General features: G+C 41.7%; 1 protein-coding gene across 1 annotated transcript in view; it reads right to left on the reverse strand.

The window, feature by feature from the left end:
- Positions 1–497: 497 nt before the first annotated feature.
- The window catches only part of LOC142257015 (sialic acid-binding Ig-like lectin 14), a 23243-nt gene continuing 854 nt past the window's right edge, over positions 498–22886 (reverse strand). The window contains exons 2-11 of the mRNA XM_075329061.1: positions 21800–21912; positions 20151–20516; positions 15066–15332; positions 12263–12298; positions 7299–7547; positions 5225–5260; positions 5030–5083; positions 4614–4736; positions 2389–2444; positions 498–1111 (exon numbers count right to left, since the gene is read on the reverse strand). Coding sequence (XP_075185176.1) covers positions 1097–1111; positions 2389–2444; positions 4614–4736; positions 5030–5083; positions 5225–5260; positions 7299–7547; positions 12263–12298; positions 15066–15332; positions 20151–20516; positions 21800–21869 — 1272 coding nt within the window. The 5' untranslated portion in view covers positions 21870–21912 and the 3' untranslated portion in view covers positions 498–1096. The remainder of the gene's footprint in view (positions 1112–2388; positions 2445–4613; positions 4737–5029; positions 5084–5224; positions 5261–7298; positions 7548–12262; positions 12299–15065; positions 15333–20150; positions 20517–21799; positions 21913–22886) is intronic.

A 22886-nucleotide genomic window follows, 5' to 3' on the forward strand; every position in this document is an offset into this window, starting at 1 on the left:
GTGCGCAGCCGACCACGCTACCTCACAATATATATATATATATATATATATATATATACAAGAATGAACCAATAGTTATTTTATTTGATTTTTTTCCCAACATGCCATTTACCGATCATATTAACTGGTGTTTAAGGGGTTAACAGCAGCAATTGGTACTAGCTCAGATTGCTGCTGTTAGAGGCAGATGCTGGCTGTGTAATTCAGTCAGTATCTGACCTATGTGGAGCTCAAAATGCCATTTACCAATCATATTAAGTGGCATATGAGGGGTTTACAGCAGCACTTAGTACTGGCTCAGATCGCTGCTGTTAGAGGCAGATGCTGGCTGTGTAACACATCCGGTATCTGCACTATGTAGAGCTCAGAATCTCACAGACCCTGGAGGATGAAGGGTCCATGTAGGAAACCAATAGTATAAATGACACTTGGAAAGTGGGGGGCCGGGTACAGATGACACATAAACATACAAGAATGAACCAATAGTTAATTAATGTATTTATTTATTTATTTATTTATTGAATATTACAAAAATAACTTACATCAGGATTACTGGCAGCGACAGAATATAAGAATCATCAAAAATATCTATATTTCTTTACATAACAGCCCCAGGAGCTCACAATCTACAGTTCCATCCCCGCACTCACATGAGAACCCCCATTCCATATTAATATTTTAACCTTGTCATGACCGGGTAATTTTTATTGTTGCAAATTAATTTTCTTTCTCCACTTTATCAAAGAGCCATAGCTTTTTTATTATTTAGTCCCCTTAGAAGATTTGAACCTGCGATTGATCACAATATTGCAATATATAGTGAAAGTGAAGCGCTCATAGGAGGATCATGCAATGGGAAACTCTTGGCGCCGGGTGATCGCTCAGGTCAGTCATTGCTAATAATGATGGGTGCTTTCATTTCTAATGGGAAAACCAATTCTAATCCTGCACCTTTCAGTGGGGAACCTAATTCTCCTTTAAATGGTGGCCTCAGTGGTGATCCATATCGGAAGACTTCCATCTCTTCATCCTGCGGGGAGTTGTCAATGTCACACTTGATTATTCAGAGGAGTTCATTCTGTGAATGATTTCTTATCTATTCGCTAAGATTCTGAAAAGAAGAAAAAAAATAAAGAAAAATACTAAATAGTGACTACAACATAATTTTTTTAAAAACGTTTTTAAATGTCAAAAGTCACCACTAGGGAGCGCTCAATACATTGAGATTTATACACCTAGTATTGAACTCAATGAATGCTATAAAACCTTTCTTTGCAGTGAGCTCCCTCTAGTGGTGACTGTATAAATCTGTATGTAGTGAGCTTCCCCTAGTGGTGACTGTATAAATCTGTATGTAGTGAGCTCCCTCTAGTGGTGACTGTATAACTTCTATATGCTGTGAGCTCCATCTAGTGGTGGCTGTATAACTTCTATATGCTGTGAGCTCCCTCTAGTTGTGGCTGTATAACTTCTATATGCTGTGAGCTCCCTCTAGTTGTGGCTGTATAACTTCTATATGCAGTGAGCTCCATCTAGTGGTGGCTGTATAACTTCTATATGCTGTGAGCTCCCTCTAGTTGTGGCTGTATAACTTCTATGTATAGTGAGCTCCCTCTAGTGGTACGTGGATAACTTCTATATACAGTAATCTCCCTCTAAAGGTGGCTGTATAACGTCTATATATAGTGAGCTCCCCCTAGTTGTGGCTGTATAACTTCTATATGCAGTGAGCTCCCTCTAGTGGTGGCTATATAACTTCTATATACAGTGAGCTCCCCCTAGTTGTGGCTGTAAAACTTCTATATACAGTGAGCTCCCTCTAGTTGTGGCTGTAAAACTTCTATATACAGTGAGCTCCCTCTAGTTGTGGCTGTAAAACTTCTATATGTAGTGAGCTCCCTCTAGTGGTGGCTGTATAACTTCTATATGTAGTGAGCTCCCTCTAGTGGTGGCTGTATAACTTCTATATGTAGTGAGCTCCCTCTAGTGGTGGCTGAATAACTTCTATATGTAGTGAGCTCCCTCTAGTGGTGGCTGTATAACTTCTACATGTAGTGAGCTCCCTCTAGTGGTGGCTGTATGACTTCTATATGTAGTGAGCTCCCTCTAGTGGTGGCTGTATGACTTCTATATGCAGTGAGCTCCATCTAGTGGTCTGTATGCAGTGAGCTCCCCCTAGTTGTGGCTGTAAAACTTCTATATACAGTGAGCTCCCTCTAGTGGTGGCTGTATGACTTCTATATGTAGTGAGCTCCCTCTAGTGGTCTGTATGCAGTGAGCTCCCCCTAGTTGTGGCTGTAAAACTTCTATATACAGTGAGCTCCCTCTAGTGGTGGCTGTATAACTTCTATATGCAGTGAGCTCCGAAGTAAATGTATTAATTCCTACCTTGTACATAGAGGGTCTCCCTTGAAGACGGAGCTCTTCGCCATTATTTATGATTGCTAAAAACAAACAGCATTGGAAGTGTGCAGTTGATTTAGAGGTGAAACATCCTGCAACAATATATCAGGTCCCTAATCTGGGGAGACCCGGCCCCTTCCACCACTCTACAGTTAAATATTTCCATTCCACCAATCTACAGTTAGATATTTCCACCCACCTCCTCATCTTGTGCTTGTCCCGTTGCTTACTCCATTACCAGCACACATGCACTCTCTCTGCACTCTATTCCATACACTCTTTTCCCAGCATTACTGCACTCTTTCCCCTGGACTCTATTGCCTGCGCTCCATTCCTGGAACTCTTGCCCTTGATTTCTTGTACTTTATTCCCTGCACTTTATTCCCAGTACTCTATTATCTGCAATTCATCCTCAACTCCTTACCATCATTCCTGAACTATATTCCCTGCACTCTGCACTCCATTCCCAGAATTTCTGCACTCTATGTTCCCTGCACTCAGTTTGCAGCACTCCTGCACTATCTTCATCACACTCTATTTCTAGCACTCCATTCCCAAAATTCCTGCACTCTATATTCCCTGCACCATATTCCCAGCACTCCTGCACTCTGTACCCAGCATGCCTTCAGTCTATTTCTTGCACTCACTTCTCTGTACACTATTCTTAGCACTCCATTTCTATCATTCCTGCGCTCTATTTCCCAGCCCTCTTGCACTCTCTTCTCAGCACGCTTGCACTCTGTTCCCAGCTCCTGCACTCTATTCCCAGCATGCCTGCACTCTATTCTTAGTATGCCTACACTCTATTCCCAGCATGCCTGCACTCTATTCTTAGTATGCCTGCACTCTATTCCCAGCATGCCTGCACTCTATTCCCAGCATGCCTGCACTCTATTCTTAGTATGCCTACACTCTATTCCCAGCATGCCTGCACTCTATTCTTAGTATGCCTGCACTCTATTCCCAGCATGCCTGCACTCTATTCCCAGCATGCCTGCACTCTATTCTTAGTATGCCTACACTCTATTCTTAGTATGCCTACACTCTGTTCCCAGCACGCCTGCACTCTGTTCCCAGCACTCCTGCACTCTATTCCCAGCATGCCTGCACTCTATTCTTAGTATGCCTACACTCTATTCCCAGCATGCCTGCACTCTATTCTTAGTATGCCTGCACTCTATTCCCAGCATGCCTGCACTCTATTCCCAGCATGCCTGCACTCTATTCTTAGTATGCCTACACTCTATTCCCAGTATGCCTGCACTCTGTTCCCAGCACGCCTGCACTCTGTTCCCAGCACTCCTGCACTCTATTCCCAGCATGCCTGCACTCTATTCTTAGTATGCCTGCACTCTATTCCCAGCACGCCTGCACTCTATTCCCAGCACGCCTGCACTCTATTCCCAGCATTCACTTCTCTGCACTCAATTCCTAGCACTCCATTTCTAGCATTCTATTCCGTGCACTCTATTCCCAGCACTCCTGCACTCTATATTCCCAGTACGCCTGCACTCTGTTCCTTGAACTCACTTCTTCGCACTCTATTCCTCGCACTCCATTTCCTGCGTTCTATTCTGTGCACTCTATTCTCTGAATTCCCCGTTAAGCACAGGGACACACAACCTTCTACAGACACTTTAGATTACACCAGATTTTGATATAACGGTCTCATGCACTCTATTCTTAGTATGCCTGCACTCTATTCCCAGCATGCCTGCACTCTATTCCCAGCATGCCTGCACTCTATTCTTAGCACGCCTGCACTCTGTTCCCAGGACTCCTGCACTCTGTTCCCAGCACTCCTGCACTCTGTTCCCAGCACTCCTGCACTCTGTTCCCAGCACTCCTGCACTCTGTTCCCAGCACTCCTGCACTCTGTTCCCAGCATGCCTGCACTCTATTCTTAGTATGCCTGCACTCTATTCCCAGTATGCCTGCACTCTATTCCCAGCACGCCTGCACTCTATTCCCAGCATTCACTTCTCTGCACTCTATTCCCAGCACTCCTGCACTCTATATTCCCAGCACGCCTGCACTCTGTTCCTTGCACTCACTTCTCCGCACTCTATTCCTCGCACTCCATTTCCTGCATTCTATTCTGTGCACTCTATTCTCTGAACTCCCCGTTAAGCACAGGGACACACAACCTTCTACAGACACTTTAGATTACACCAGATTTTGATATAACGGTCTCATGCCTCAGATTTTACCTTGTTGTGTTTTATTCATATTTCTCATAACGATGCAGAATAGAATCAGGGCGATCAGCGAGAGGATGAGGATGTTCCCAGCGATGAAGGCTCCGAGAATCGCTAAATCAATGTACCTGGAATCTGAGAGGATCGGTTATCTTCATGTAGCAAGAAAGTATGAATATATCAACGCGAAGCTTCTCTAATGACTATAGAAGAATGACGTAAACCTGTCCAATCACCCTCATGCCAATTACAAAGCACTGGCTGATATGGAACAAGTGACAGAGAAAGTCCCTAGCTAATTATCCTGGAAACTCGTGATATTCGGCTCTGTAGATGGCAGCATTTCACAAGGGGTCGAATCGTGTCTATGAAATCCAAAATGGCAATTTTGACAAAATTCAAATCTAGCAATAATGCTCCATACTTACCACACTGCGGGGAGAGCACGGTCACAACTTCTGGAGCCGGAGATGGAGACGTCTCTGGAATGAGACGAGATGAATTTACGATGAGCATACCGAAAGATTTTGGAACCCTAAAGGGTTCTTTATGGATCACAAAGTAGGGGTGCTGTGATTGGGCTTTATAGCATCCCCCCCAAAAAAACTCAAAATCCATCTTACCGAAAGAGAATTTGGCGTCCGGTCCTTCATTACTGGCTATAACCAAAAAGACAATAAAATAATTAGACTGAACCCCCATATGAGGGCAAGGTATCAGGACAATAAAGGGATGTGGCAGAAAATATTGTCTCTAATAAGGTATGAAAAGAGGGGGCTTGTAAGGGGCTACTGGTCTATGATATTTCTACATTATATGTGATACAAGTTTTGGGTGAAAAATGCTTTTGAATGTGAAGTGTAAAATATTGCAAAATATCAATTGCGCAAGCAAGAAAAAGAAACTTTGTAATGTGTCTTATTAGAGAAATCTGCTTCTTTCTGCACTTATGAGACACTTCTTTTCCTCTTCCATGTTTCCTGAAATCACTATCCAAAAAACCAAACAGCCTAACTTCATTTTATTCTGTGTGGCTTTGTGGGGGTGATGCAATATATAGAGGGTTTGTGAGGGCTCACACTGTATGTAGGGGGGCTGCATGGGGGCTTATACTGTACATAGGGGGCTGTGTGGTGGCTCATACTGTACATAGGGGGCTGTGTGGTGGCTCATACTGTACATAGGGGGCTGTGTGGTGGCTCATACTGTACATAGGGGGCTGTGTGGTGGCTCATACTGTACATAGGGGGCTGTGTGGGGGCTCATACTGTACATAGGGGGCTGTGTGGGGGCTCATACTGTACATAGGGGGCTGTGTGGGGGCTCATATTGTACATAGGGGGCAGGATATGGGCTCATACTGTACATAGGAGGCTGTGGGGGCTCATACTGTACATAAGGGGCTGTGTGGTGGCTCATACTGTACATAGGGGGCTGTGTGGTGGCTCATACTGTACATAAGGGGCTGTGTGGGGGCTCATACTGTACATAGGGGGCAGTATGGGGGCTCATACTGTACATAGGGGGCTGTGTGGGGGCTTATACTGTACATAGGTGCTGTGCGGGGGCTCATACTGTACATAGGGCGCTGTGTGGGGGCTTATACTGTACATAGGGGGCTGTGTGGGGGCTTATACTGTTCATAGGAAGCTGTGTGGGGGCTTATACTGTACATAGGGGGCTGTGTGGGGGCTCATACTGTACATAGGGGGCTGTGTGGGGGCTGATACTGTACATAGGGGGCTGTGTGGGGGCTCATATTGTACATAGTGGGCAGTATATGGGTTCATACTGTACATAGGATGCTGTGGGGGCTCATACTGTACATAAGGGGCTGTGTGGGGGCTCATACTGTACATAAGGGGCTGTGTGGGGGCTCATACTGTACATAGGGGGCTGTGTGGGGGTTTACACTGTATGTAGGGGGGCTGTGTGGGGGATCATGCTTTATATAGGGGGTTGTCAACATACCTAATTCTGCTGTAACAATGACTATGGGATAGTGGGGAACTGGAGCACCTAAGCTGACCCTCAAGCTAGGGGGTCCTATGTTATCCCTAATCTCAGGGATACTCCTCATGGTGGAGAGGCCTGAGTCTCCTTCCTAGTTCTTCTCCTGACCAGTCCTGATCTGATTCCCTCTCCCTCCAGGGAGGGATTGGACAGTAGTGGGTTGAAAAAAAAGAGAAATAGACAGACAAGGGAAAACTAAAACTCTGTCAAACTGCACTCACAAAGGTAAAGACAATAAGAGGTTTAGGAGAAAAGCAAGAGCAGGAAGGAAGCTACAAAACAACAAGGGTAAACTCCAAGAAAAAGCAATGCTTCACCAGAAAGTCTGGGACCTTACACATCACAGAACAACATATCATAAACCATAGCTGGCATAGGTGGAAGGTTTCAACCAGCATAAATAGGAGGGGAGCAGATGTGATTGGCCTCCCCAGCATTGTGCAAAACTCTTTGTGAAATCTGCTCAATATTAAGTGATACAATTAATATCAGTATGTTAATATTAATATCGATCAGAAGTAATTGCAGCCTATCCACAACAGTCACAGTATCTCGTGTGGCCCCTCGGGAACATTAATTGCCCACTCCTGAGCCTTAGTATAGCTTTGATCTGCTGCCTTACTGACTCCATGTGTGATACTCCACGTTCCTATGAATGTCGTTACACTATCACCCAACACTTACGTTGCAAAACGATATCAACAAAGTCACTGGTGTCCCCGTGTTGATTCCATGCGGAGCAGCTGTAGGTATTAATATCACTGGATGTTATGTCCATCAGATACAGCTCCAGCCCCTTCCCAGTCACACTGTTCACCACAATATTCTCCCCCTTCGTCCAAGTCACATAAGCTGCCGGGTTACTGACCACCGAGCAGTTTAGGATCACAGAATCCCCCTCATTCAGCACCACGGTGTGGTTACTTATGAGTCCTGGAGAGAAAGTATAGAAAAGTAAGAATGTAACAAATTGCAACATTGTTTATAAACAGTGAATATAAACTAAAGCGGCAGAGTGGAGGAGCGCGAATAATAGAAAGCAACAGGGGTGGAACGGATCCGAGGCCGCAAATCCTGCTGAAATGCATCACGGCACAGAGACCCCTTCGGGTTCCTGCACTGCGAAACATGCTGCCGGACAAACAGAAGTCAGTGACTGTGGGTGACACATGACAATGACATCATGCGTTGCCATAGCATGGACACCAATGAAAGTTGATGGCCAATGCGGGCCGGCTATAGAGGATGCCGTGCAATGTGGGAGCAATGGAGGGTGAGTACAGTGCATACCAGGAAGGAGACAGTATATACCAGAGGGGGACAGTATACACCAGGAGGTGCCCAGAAGAGGAACATATATACAAGGAAGGGGACAGTATATACAAGGAGGGGCCCAGGAGGGGAACATATATACCAGGAGGGGCTACAGTATATGTGTTGTATGATGACATTGAGGGGAACAGCAACAATGTAGAGTCAGTATGGGTAAATGTACATGGGGAGGGGAATAATGGAAAAATGCTAATTGGAGTTTGCTATAAGCCCCCTAACATACCTGAACAAATAGAGGGTGAAATGCTGGAACAAATTGAAAAGGCAGCTAATAATAATAATCGGGTTCTTATTATGGGGGATTTCAACTATCCAGACACACAGTGGGACATAGAATCTTCTGGTTCTGCTAAAAGCTGTAAGTTCTTATCTACCATTCAGGACCATTTCCTCTCTCAGATGGTAGATGAACCTACGAGGGGAGATAATTTGCTAGATCTGGTCCTGTCAAATAGACCGGATACAATTTCAGATCTACAGGTCCGGGAGCACTTGGGCACCAGCGATCATAATATGGTAAGCTTCAACATAATATTCAATAGACCATTTCAAAGGGGGAAATGCTAAAACCTGGAATTTGAGGAAAGCTGATTTCAACAAATTAAGGGAAGAGCTTAAATGTGTAGATTGGGACAGAGTCATGGTAACTGGGGATACCGAACATAAATGGGGTAAGTTTAAGGATATACTACTAGAGTCCTGTAAAAAAACGTATACCCTCTGGTAATAAAATGTCCAGGAATAAAAAGAAACCACTATGGATAAATAAGACTGTACAAAGTATAATAAAACAAAAACAAAGGGCGTTTAACATCTTAAAGGCTGAGAATACAGAAATAGCATTGCAGGAGTATAAAGATATCAATAGGAAATGCAAAAAAGAAATCAAACAAGCAAAACTAGCTACTGAAACAAAAATCGCCAATGACATTAAAATAAATCCCAAAATCTTTTATAAATACATTAATGCCAAAAGGAAAACAAAGGATAGTATCGGACCCTTAAAATATAATAACAAGTTAGTGATAGAGGACAAACAAAAGACTGAGATATTAAATAGGCATTTCTCATCTGTATTCACCAAGGAACTGACTGTACCAGGCATCATTCAACAAGTGAAAAATCAAAGTCCACCACCCGATATAATTAATTTAACACAAGATGAAGTACGCCTACGTCTGAGTAAATTAAACATTGACAAATCCCCAGGGCCAGATGGCATTCATCCACGAATATTGAGGGAATTGAGCTCCGTAATCGACAGACCGCTGTATCTCATCTTTTTAGACTCACTTGTAACAGGGTTGGTGCCTCAGGATTGGAGGATTGCTGATGTGGTACCGATATTTAAGAAAGGTAAGAGGGTAGATCCAGGCAACTACCGTCCAGTAAGCCTGACATCAGTAGTATGCAAAGTTTTTGAGGGCATTTTAAGGGATGACATGCAAAAATATATTGCAGAAAATAATATAATAACTGACAAACAGCATGGATTCATGAAAGATAAGTCGTGTCTAACCAACCTGTTGGGGTTCTATGAGGGGGTAAGTGCAAACCTGGATATTGGTAATGCAGCTGAGGGGATTTATTTGGACTTTGCAAAGGCATTTGATACTGTACCACATAATAGCCTTATACTAAAGCTCCAGAAGCAAGGACAAGGGGACACAATATGCAACTGGGTAAGGAATTGGCTAAAAGATAGGAAACAAACAGTAGTCATAAATGGTACATTCTCTAAATGGGCTATAGTCAGCAGTGGGGTGCCGCAGGGATCTGTGCTAGGACCGATTCTTTTTACTCTCTATATTAATGACCTTGTGGATGGGATTGATAGTACAGTGTCAGTCTTTGCCGATGACACCAAACTATGTAGGATATTAAAAACTGACCTGGATAGTACAATATTACAAAAAGATCTGGATAAGATGTCAGAATGGGCAGATACTTGGCAAATGAGATTTAATGTTGATAAATGTAAAGTAATGCACCTAGGACGGAGTAATCCTATAGCTGCGTATACATTAAATGGAAGTAAACTCGGGACTACAGAACAGGAGAAGGACTTGGGTATTCTCATTACAAATAAGCTGAGCAGCAGCACTCAATGTCAAGCAGCAGCTACTAAAGCAAACAAGATTCTAGGGGGTATAAAAAGAGAGATTAGATCCCGTGATCCCAACGTATTGTTACCCCTCTATAAATCACTTGTAAGGCCACATCTGGAATACGGGGTCCAGTTTTGGGCTCCACATTTTAAAAAGGACATTCAGAAGTTAGAGTCAGTTCAAAGGCGGGCAACTAGACTATTACAAGGAATGGAGGCCGCCCATATGATGAGTAATGGAGGCCGCCCGTATGATGAGAGGAATGGAGGCCGCCCATATGATGGCAGATTGAAAAAGTTAGATATGTTTAGCTTAGAAAAAAGACGTCTCAGAGGAGATCTCATTTATATGTATAAATACATGTGTGGTCAATATAAAGGACTGGCACATGACTTATTTCTTCCGAAAACAATACTAAGGACCAGGGGGCACTCACTGCGAGTGGAAGAAAAGCGATTCCGACACCTAAATAGGAAAGGGTTCTTTACAGTTAGAGCGGTCAGACTGTGGAATGCCGACCACAAGAGGTAGTAATGGCAGATACTATAACAGCTTTTAAAAAAGGGCTGGATGATTTCCTCAGTACACACAACATTGTTGGTTATAAATGACTTAGTGACTAAATGTAGAACTGGTGGAGGAAGGTTGAACTAGATGGACCTAGGTCTTTTTTCAACCTAAGTAACTATGTAACTATGTAACTATGTAACTATATACTAGAGGAGGGTAGTATATACCAGGAGGTGCCAAGGAGAGGAGCATATATACGAGGAGGGAGAAAGTATATGCCAGGATGGGGACAGTATAAACAAGGAGTGGCCCAGGAGAGGAACATATATACTAGGAGGGGGACAGTATATACCAGGATGGGGATAGTATATTCCGGGAGTGGCCCAGGAGAGGAACATATATACTAGGAGGGGGACAGTATTTACCAGGAGGTGCCCAGGAGAGGAACATATATACCAGGAGGGGGACAGTATATATCAGAGGGGGACAGTATATGCTAGGAGGGTCCCAGGAGAGGAACATATATACTAGGATGGATACAGTATATACCTGGAGGGGGACAGTATATACCAGGAGGGGGACAGTATAAACCAGGAGGTACACAGGAGAGTAACATATGTACCAGGAGGGGACAGTATTTACCAGGAGTTGACCAGGAGAGGAACATATGTACCAGGAGGGGGACAGTATTTACCAGGAGGGGCCCAGGAGAGGAACATATATATCAGGAGGAGTACATTATATATTAGAGGGGGACAGTATATACTAGGAGGGTCCCAGGAGAGGATCATATATACCAGGAGGGGGACAGTATTTACCAGGAGGTGCCTAGGAGAGGAACATATATACCAGGAGGGGGACAGTATATATCAGAGGGGGACAGTATATACTAGGAGGGTCCCAGGAGAGGAACATATATACTAGGATGGAGATAGTATATACCTGGAAGGGGACAGTATATACCTGGAGGGGGACAGTATACACCAGGAGGAGGACAGTATAAACCAGGAGGTACACAGGAGAGTAACATATGTACCAGGAGGGTGACAGAATATACCAGGAGGTGCCCAGGAGAGGGACAGTATATACTGGGAGGAGCCCAGAAGAGGAACATATATACGAGGAGGGGGACAGTTCATACCAGGAAAATGACAGTATATACCATGAGGGGGACAGGATATACCAGGATGGGGGACATATTTACCAGGAAGAAGCACAGGATAGGGGACATTAGAACAGGATGGGTGACATTACTACATAATGGGGTGAGGGAGGGGAGGGTAACTCATATGCCTTTATAGGATTTAGAATGCTAAATTTATACATACATATACTTACATCTGATCAACAAGCAGAGATGGGGAGGGGGGGCAGGTTCAAATTTTGCACCTGGGCCCTTCCGGGGGGACATTGTTTAACACAAAAGTCTTTTTGTCGATGAGAGAAGTGTTTTGAGGTGAATTGAATTTGGGGAGACCGCACAGCCTAATACATGCCTTTTTCCAGAAATTTGATTTACAATTAATTCATTTGATGCAAATTCTATTTCCTTATTTGTAAATAGTAATAATAATTGTATTGCAGTTTTGTAAAGTAGCAAATTGAAAAATCTGATTTAGTCCTTTCAGTTAATAGAGCAAAAACACCGCACTATCGTGCACTCGGTAAAAACGTCCATGCACAAAAGCAAATCATTACCTGAGGGGTCAATAAAAATATCTATGGATGGTGGATCTAAAAGTAATGCAGAGACATAAAGCAAATGTAATGGCTGAAAGCAAAATACAAGAAGATAAAAACATAAAGTATCGATGACAAAGCAAATATCACCCGATACGAGAAACAACACCAAGAACGCAGGGACCAAAAGTGACGAGCGAGATGTAAGGCTAGTTTCACACTTGCGTTGTGTGACGGATACGTTGCATATAGTGGCACAGCAGATGCAACGGATCGTACAAAACAACAGAATCCGTTTTAGGTTTTTTGTTTTTTGGGTTTTTTTTTTTATAGTTTTACCGGTGGCAGACTATTGTGAACGATCAGCTGATCGCTGACAGTAGCCGGTCGCCGGGTGATCAGCTGATCGTTCGGCCACCGAGAATGTGTGCGGGGGGCGGAGAGCGGGGTAGGTGGAGCCGAGCGGGGCCATGGCACTGAGGACGTCAGTGCCGCGAGGACTGCATGGCTGGGGACAGGTGAGTGAGTGTGTGTGTGTGTGTGTGTGTACATGCAGAGTGCGGGAGGGGGCGGAGCCGAGCGGGGAAGTGTCGGGCTCCCTGCACATGTAGCCAGGGTGAATATCGGGTAACTAAGCAAAGCACTTTGCTTGGTTACCCAATATTTACCTTGGTTACCAACGTACACCGCTTAGCGCTGGCTCCTTGCACACGTAGCCAGGGAAAATATCAGGTAACCAAGCAAAGCGCTTTGCTTAGTAACCCGATGTGTATCCTGGTTACGTGTGCAGGGAGCCAGAGAGAGCATGCACAGTGAAATCCTACGGATTCCGCTGCTCAAAAAACGTTACATGCTGCGTTGCTTCCGTCGGCCAGCGGAAGCAACATAGGCACTTTTGGCACAATCCATCATCCATACAAGTCTATGGGAAACAGCGGAATCCGTTAAAGGATTCTGCTGTTTTCCAAAAGGGTGGATTGTGACGGAAGGTAATTAACGCAAGTGTGAAAGTACCCTAATACAGGAGGTAACTCTCAGTAATGTAATGTATATACACAGTGACTGCACCAGCAGAATAGTTAGTGCAGCCTCTGGAGTATAATACAGGAGGTAACTCAGGATCAGTAATGTAATGTATGTACACAGTGACTGCACCAGCAGAATAGTGAGTGCAGCTCTGGAGTATAATACAGGAGGTAACTCAGGATCAGTAATGTAATGTATGTACACAGTGACTGCACCAGCAGAATAGTGAGTGCAGCTCTGGAGTATAATACAGGAGGTAACTCAGGATCAGTAAAGTATGTACACAGTGACTGCACCAGCAGAATAGTGAGTGCAGCTCTGGAGTATAATACAGGAGGTAACTCAGGATCAGTAATGTAATGTATGTACACAGTGACTGCACCAGCAGAATAGCGAGCGCAGCTCTGGAGTATAATACAGGAGGTAACTCAGGATCAGTAATGTAATGTATGTACACAGTGACTGCACCAGCAGAATAGTGAGTGCAGCTCTGGAGTATAATACAGGAGGTAACTCAGGATCAGTAATGTATGTACACAGTGACTGCCCCAGCAGAATAGTGAGTGCAGATCTGGAGTATAATACAGGAGGTAACTCAGGATCAGTAATGTAATGTATGTACACACTGACTGCACCAGCAGAATAGTGAGTGCAGCTCTGGAGTATAATACAGGAGGTAACTCAGGATCAGTAATGTAATGTATGTACACAGTGACTGCATCAGCAGAATAGTGAGTGCAGCTCTGGAGAATAATGCAGGAGGTAACTCAGGATCAGTAATGTATGTACACAGTTACTGCACCAGCAGAATAGTGAGTGCAGCTCTGGAGTATAATACAGGAGGTAACTCAGGATCAGTAATGTAATGTATGTACACAGTGACTGCATCAGCAGAATAGTGAGTGCAGCTCTGGAGTATAATACAGGAGGTAACTCAGGATCAGTAATGTAATGTATGTACACAGTGACTGCACCAGCAGAATAGTGAGTGCAGCTCTGGAGTATAATACAGGAGGTAACTCAGGATCAGTACATTATAAACGTAATTTGTGTTTTAAAGGTCAACTTAATTGTTTCTATTTATAAAAAGTGTAATGAAAGAAAGGATGAAACAAAGAAAGAAAGAAAAAGAAAAAAAGAAAAAAAAAAGAAAGAGAAAAAAAAGAAAGAAGGAAAGAAAGAAAGAAAGAAAGAAAGAAAGAAAGAAAGAAAGAAAGAAAGAAAGAAAGAAAGAAAGAAAGAAAAAAGAATGAAAGAAAGAAAAAGACAATGCAGATTTCCCTTTGGATCTCTTTGCGTATAGTAGTCCTGTCATTGAGATGTGTTATGGCCGTGTGCCTGGGAAAGGGCTTTACTGAACTTTGCATTGGCTGTGACATGGAGCAGAGCCAGGTCTGCGCAGAACATTTCTAGTTGGTAAAATCCTGACTCGTGATTTCAGAATAGCTGGAAATAGATGTGTGATGATCAATGAGACAACAGTGAATAGCTCTGTCCGGTGGGATCGGCTGCCCTAAGCCACCCTTCGGTGTATAAATGCGTCCCCTTAGGGGCCTTTGCTGATATCTACATAAGTGGCCAATATGCAAATAATTATCAAAGTTACTTAAAACATGATTTAGGGTAAATTCACCAGGAATTGTGGCTGTTGCAAGAGTAATGGTGTCAGGTGGCTGCAGAAAGGCCCTTCATTTTTGTCGTGCTGACCACCTTCCCAATGGCAAATATAATAGAAGCCACCTGCCAAGAAAATACAAACTAGACCTAGCTCAGCAACCTTTCACATGATACATACACTGGACATCCAGGACTACCGTCTTCTGGGTCGAAGCCCTGACGGCCGGATAGTTGACCGCGCACGTCACAGACGTCTTGTGATAGCTCAGTAATGGGGTGAAGGTAATGCTGGATGATTTTCCCCATGGTTTATCCAGGTTGTCTTTCCACCATGTGATTGTTTGATCTGTTCCTTTACAATTCCCGGGAGGGGAACACGTCAGCGTCACCTCCTTGCCGACTCTCAGATGCTCCAAATTTGAAATTTCAGGCTTCTGTGTAAGATCTGCGGCATAAGAAAACACAAAAAGTATCATCTACAGCTGTATTTTATTCCTTTAAGACTCTCAAGACATTGTGACCATCTTGGGAAAAAAGGATATGATTTTGCTACTTTGTTGGGAGTTGCTTATGCTATATGTGTCTTTATACGGCCACCCAGTGGCTATGATGGGAATTGCAACCACTCAACAGTTTTGCTTCCATAGTGACTTAAAAAGGAGCAACCACCAGAATTTCTCCTATATTAACTTTTTGCAAATTTAGTTAAAGGTTGTGAGGGTGAGATATTGTGGGTTATGTACCATTTTGTGTGGGTTCATGTTTTGGGCGTGGTGGTCTGTCTATTCAATGTATTGTTTGTCCTGTCTGCAGGTTAATAACCCCATGCAGTGCTTCTGTCCCTAGGTCTGGGGAAGGGGGCCTGGAATCCACCCAAACTCTCTGTTTACCTGGGAGATTATTCATTCTGGCTGAGAAAGACAAGAGAGAAGTAGTAAGATTGATCCTCTGAGGCTAAGGCCTGCACCCCAGAGAGCCGTTGAGAAACCCCGATTTCCCCAGAATAGGACTGCTGGAGGATTGTGACTAATCCTCAGGACATTTATCCCATTACTGGGTTACTTTACCCTCTGTGTGATGGATTATTTTATCGACTTTCTGTTTTGCTTTGAATAAAGGATCCTTGGATTGTTCATTCATCTCCTGCTCTGTTGATGGTTTTGTTTTGGGCATGGTGGTCTGTCTATTTGATGTATTGTTTCTCCTGTCTGCAGGTTAATAACCCCCTGCAGTGCTTCTGTCCCTAGGTCTGGGGAAGGGGGGCCTGGAATCCACCCAAACTCTCTGATTACCTGGAGATTAGTCAGTCTGTTTGAAAACTTCAAGAGATAAGTAAGATTGATCCTCTAAGAGAAGCTGAGGCTCCCCAGAGAGACCTGGACATTTATCCCTTACTGGACTATATTCATGTTCCTGGACTCTTTTACCCTCTGTGTGATGGATTATTTTATTGACTTTCTGATTTGCTTGGATTAAAGGATTGTTGGATTGTTCATTCATCTCCTGCTCTGTTGATTATGTGATATAGGAGAAGGACCCCGTGACTAAGGGAAGCATGTCCTTACAACCCTACCACTGTACAAGGGACTATCCACAGCTGATCAACATGGACTTAAGTGAGGTGGCCAGAGGTCTGTGTAGACCCCATGGCATACTCACTTATTAAGAAGGAGGGAGAGGTTGTGATGGTGGAATATTGTGGGTTATGTACCATTTTGTGTGGGTTCATGTTTTGGGCATGGTGGTCTGTCTATTTGATGTATTGTTTGTCCATTCTGCAGGTTAATAACCCCCTGCAGTGCTTCTGTCCCTAGGTCTGGGGAGGGGGCCTGGAATCCACCCAACCTCTCTGCTGACCTGGAGATTAGTCTCAGTCTGTTTGAAAACTTCAAGAGATGAGTACCATTTATCCTCTGGGAGAAGATGAGACTCCCAAGAGAGACCTGGACATTTATCACTTACTGGACTATATCTCTGTTCCTGGACTATTTTACCCTCTGTGTGGTGGATTATTTTTATGAAGCTTCTGGATTGCATGGAATAAAGGAACTTTGAAGTTTTCACTCATCTCTCGCTCTGTTGATTGTGTGATATCGGAAAAGGAAAAGGACCCCGTGACAAAGATTGCAATTTCTTAATTTCTATATCTTAAGAAATTGCAATCTTTAACAAATTTGCAAAAGGATAATCATCGATCCGTCCCGAATAATTGCTCACAGTCCTTACAACTGCTTACTATGAAGATTCTAGCATTTTACAGGTCTCTGCATGCAGAAATATCCACCATAATAAGCTTCTGTGGGTACCAAATTATGGCATGAGTTGTTTAAAGAGATACAGACAGTGCAAAGGTTAGCATGACCCAGAAGTCAATGTTTTGATCATTTGTCACGGAAGGTTAGGTCATGTAAGAAGATTAAGATTCCTTATCATTGCAAAAACCATTGACCACAAAGGTTTGGGTTTTTTTTAGTTTAATTCAGTGCTGCATTTTCTGAGTTAATGTAACCTTTGCTACATCTGCTCTCAAAGATTACTCTATTTAAAGAGATACAGACATAGCAAAGGACATTTAAGAAGATTAGGATGCCTTATCGTTGCACAAGCCATTGACCAACAGAGGCTTTTTTTGGGGGGTTAATTCACAATGCTGCATTTTGTGAGTCAATGCAACCTTTGCTACATCTGCTCTCAAAGATTACTCTATTTAAAGAGATACAGACATAGCAAAGGACATTTAAGAAGATTATCGTTGCACAAGCCATTGATCAACATATGCTTTTTTGGGGGGGTTAATTCACAATGCTGCATTTTGTGAGTCAATGTAACCTTTGCTACATCTGTTCTCAAAGATTACTATATTTAAAGAGATACAGACATAGCAAAGGACATTTAAGAAGATTAGGATGCCTTATCGTTGCACAAGCCATTGACCAACATAGGCTTTTTTGGGGGGTTAATTCACAATGCTGCATTTTGTGAGTCAATGTAACCTTTGCTACATCTGTTCTCAAAGATTACTCTATTTAAAGAGATACAGACATAGCAAAGGACATTTAAGAAGATTATCGTTGCACAAGCCATTGACCAACATAGGTTTTTTTGGGGTATCAATTTACAATGCTGCATTTTGTGAGTCAATGCAACCTTTGCTACATCTGTTTTCACAGATTGCTATCCAAAATGCATTAGCTGTGATATTTTATTCTGCATATGATATGTGTTGTCACCATACAGTAGCCTGCATGTCATTCTCCGCTGGGTGACATCACCGTACAGCAGGGGAGGAATATTTCCTACATTTATGATTTTTTTTCCCATTGGGTATTGTGGTGGCTGAAACCTAAAAAAGGAGCAATATCTGGAAAGACTATACTGAGAACTGGAAAATGATCTCAGCAGCTGTCAATCATACAGCAGTGCCACTACTGAAAGTAAAGATTGTTTGTAAATATTGCAACATTGTAGCAACATTCCAATATGTGTTTAATAATTGGAGATCAGAGCATCAATCATTCCACAGTTCTGCCCATGCGTAACTTTAAATGCTGATATAAAACAGTATGATATAAAAAAGTATTCAAACCCAGTGAGCTTTTCAACATTTTTTCACATTACACCCACAAACTTAAATGAATTTTGGGGGGATTTTATGTGATACACCAACACTAAGCAGCAAGTATCTGAGAACTGTTAAGGAAAACATACATGGCTTTGTAAATATTTAAAAATATAAGTCTGAAAACTATCATGTGCATTTGTTTTCATCCCCTGAGTCAGCACTGTGTAGGACCAACTTTCTGTATATTGCATAAGTATTCAGCCCCTGGAGTCAGTACTTTGTAGGACCACCTTTCTCTGTCTTGCATTTGTATTCACTCCCCCTGAGTTAGTACTTTGTAGGGCCACCTTTCTCTGTCTTGCATTTGTATTCACTCCCGCTGAGTCAGTACTTTGTAGGACCACCTTTCTCTGTCTTGCATTTGTATTCACTCCCGCTGAGTCAGTACTTTGTAGGACCACCTTTTTCTGTCTTTCATTTGTATTCACTCCCCCTGAGTCAGTACTTTGTAGGACCACCTTTTTCTGTCTTTCATTTGTATTCACTCCCCCTGAGTCAGTACTTTGTAGGACCACCTTTCTCTGTCTTGCATTTGTATTCAGCCCCTGCAGTCAGTTATTTGTACTTTCCTACAAAGTACTGACTCCAGGGGCTGAATACTAATGCAAGACAGAGAAAGTTGGTCCTACAAAGTGCTGACTCCAGGGGCTGAATACTAATGCAAGACAGAGAAAGGTGGTCCTACAAAGTGCTGACTACGGGGGGGGCTGAAAACAAATGCAAAACAGAAGAAGGTGGTCCTACAAAGTACTGACACCGGGGAGCTGAATACAAATGCAAGACAGAGAAAGGTGGTCCTATAAAGTGCTTACTACCAGGGGTGAATACATATGCAAGACAAAGAAAGGTGGTCCTACAAAGTGCTGACTCTGAGGGCTGAATACTAATGCAAGACAGAGAAAGGTGGTCCTACAAAGTACTTACTCCAAGGGCTGAATACAAATCCAAGACAGAGAAATGTGATCCTACAATGTACTAACTCCGGGTGATGAATACTAATGCAAGACAGAGAGGTGGTCCTACTAAGTACCGAGTCCAAGGACTGAATACTAATACACTAAAGAGAAAGGTGATCCTACAAATATTGACTCCAGGGGCTGAATACAAATGCAAGACAGAGATAGGTGGTCCTATAAAGTACTAATTCAAGGGGCTGAATACAAAAGCCTGGCACAATAGATCTATATTTTTTTTATATATTTAGAAACAATGTATCATTTTGTTTACACTTCACAAACTCTTGCTACTTTGTGTTTTTATATCACATAAAATCCCGATAAAAAACATTTAACTTTGTGAGCATTTGTTAAAAACTAGCGATGATTGAATACCTCAAATATTCGGCTTTGCGAATATTTGCCGAATAGGTCGCCGCTATTCGACTATTCACAAATATTTGATGCGCAATGTAAGTCTATGGGAAACCCGAATAACAACTATTTGGGCTTCCCATAGACTTACATTGCACATTGAATATTCGAATAGCGGCGACCTATTCGTCAGATATTCGCGAAGCCGAATATTTGAGGTTTTCGATCATCCCTATTAAAAATGTCCCAGGGTATGAATACTTTTGCAAGCCACTGTGTATCCTGTTGTTACGAAGTGTCTTTTGTGCACTGAGCTTGTAGGCGCTCTCACCTGTCACCAGCAGAGTCAGTTTGTGTGATAAGTAGTTGTACTTTATCGGCATCTCTTTACTCCCTTCGATTCGGAAGAAATACGCCCCCGTGTCTTGTTTCCGGGCGTCAGTGATTTTCAGGGTGCAGTCCCCACTATCCGGATTCCCTGACACATGGAAATTCTCCTTCACTATAGGCACCGAGGAGTCACTGGAGGCAACGTTGGTTTCGAAATCGCTCTTCCAGTATCCGATAAAATTTTTGAAGGTTTTCTTATGTTCCACAGTAAAAGAACAAGGAATCGTTACACACAGACCCTCCTGTATGGTGACAGTCGGCGCCACCTGGATGGAAAAACCGTCCGGCACAGTCTGACACCAGGAATCTGTAAGAAGAAGAACACGAAAGTCATACATTGTCAGCGGAATAAAATAATAATAATAATAATAATTAGTTTTAATAAATAATACTGATACTACTACTACTACTACTACTACTACTACTACTACCACTACTAATAATAATAATAATTAGTTTTAATAAATATTAATACTGATAATAATACTGATACTAATAATAATACTAATACTAATCATAATACTGATAATAAAAAATAGTTTTAATAAATAATAATAATGCTAATAATAATAATGCTAAAAATAATAATGCTAATAATAATAATGCTAAAAATAATACAGATAATAATAATGATACTACTGATACTATTAATAATAATAATAATAATAATAATAATAATAATAATAATAAATAGTTTTAATATTAAAAATATAATTTACAATAATAATAATAATAATAATAATAAAATAATAATGTTAATTTGTTTTAATAAATAATAATAATAATACTGATAATAATACTGACATTACTACTACTACCACTACTACTACTACTACTTTAGAATGTAAGCCCGCAAGGGCAGGGCCCTTTTCCCTCTGTACTAGTCTGTCTATTGTAACTTGTAGATGTACTCTGTATGTAACCCCCTTCTCATGTACAGCACCATGGAATCAATGGTGCTGTATAAATAAATACTACTACTACTACTACTACTACTACTACTACTACTACTACTAAAAATATAATAAAAATATAATTAAAATAATAATAATAATAATAATAATGACATATAATTTACATAAATAATAATAATAATAATAATAATAATAATAATAATAATAATAATAATAATTAGTTTTAATAAATAATAATAATAATACTGATAATACTGATAATAATAATAATAATACTAATAATAATAGCAACATATAATTTACATAAATAATAGTAATATTAATAATAATAAACAAAATACTAATTAGTTTTAATAAATAATAATAATAATACTGGTAATAATACTGATACTATTATTATTATTATTATTATTATTAACATATAATTTATATAAATAATAATAGTAATAATAATAATAATAATAATAAATAGTTTGAATAAATAATAATAAAATAGTATTAATAAACTTTAATTTTTACATACTTTTTCTCAGCAATTCAGTTGCAGATACAGACATGTTTAATTTAATAAAGCAGGTACATAAAAAAATAAAAAGTGGAAAAAAAAAATCTTTTTTTATAAGTTTTAAGTTTTATATAAGATTTCTTTCCATGAGAAATGTTTGCTTTCACTTACACATGCAGAGCTGGGATAAGACGCTGATTGCTATATTCAGCCGGTTCCTGACGCTGCTTTCTGGCCTCATGATTGACACTGGGATAAATTTCCGAGTTTTCTTTTGATTAGAGCTGAAAAAAAAAAAAATGACATGCAAATATGTAGGAGGTTTTTTTAGTGTTTCTTTTTAACATTTTTGGCACTAAATTCTACAACCAATGTCGCCAGATGGGATTTTAATAACACCACTTATATTTAAGCCAACATAAGAGCATCTGTGCAGTGACCTCTAGAGGTAAGATTTAGTATGACATGGAGAGCTCTCAGATTAGAGCAAGGATGTATTTATTTGACTCCATTATATTGCAGCAGTATTTCTGCAGTGTGGGAGGAAATCAGAGATCCCTGAGAATACAGGAGGACATGCTAACTCCTTGCAAACGTTTTTCTTGGTAAGATTTGAAACCCAGATCCCAGTGCTGCAAAGCTACAGTGCTAACCACTGAGCCACCCTTCTTACAGGACTAACCTCTGAGCCACCTCTCCTATAGTGCTAACCACTGAGCCACCCTTCTTACAGGACTAACCTCTGAGCCACCTCTCCTATAGTGCTAACCACTGAGCCACGCTTTTTACAATGGTAACCATTGAGCCACTCTTACTACAGTGCTAACGACTGAGCCACCCTTCTTACAGTGCTAACTACTGAGCCAGCCCTCCTAAAGTGCTGACATCTGAGCCACCTCTCCTATAGTTCTAACCACTGAGCCACCCTTCCTAAAGTGCTAACCTCTTAGCCACCTTTCCTATAGTGCTAACCACTGAGCCACTCTTCCTACAATGCTAAAAACTGAGCTTCCCTTACTATGATGCTAATTGCTAACCAATGAGCCACCCTTTCTATAGAGCAACCCTTCGTAGAGCAATAACCACTGAGCTACCCTTTCTACAGTATTAACCACTGTGCAACTCTTCCTACACTCCTAACCACTAAGCCACCATTCTTATAGTGCTAACCACTGATCAACCCTTCCTACAGTATTAACCACTGTGCAACCCTTCCTACACTGCTAAACACTAATCCATCTGTCTTATGTGGTTACCA

This window comes from Anomaloglossus baeobatrachus, chromosome 11 (assembly GCF_048569485.1).
Source record: "Anomaloglossus baeobatrachus isolate aAnoBae1 chromosome 11, aAnoBae1.hap1, whole genome shotgun sequence".
Taxonomy (NCBI): Eukaryota; Metazoa; Chordata; class Amphibia; order Anura; family Aromobatidae; genus Anomaloglossus; species Anomaloglossus baeobatrachus.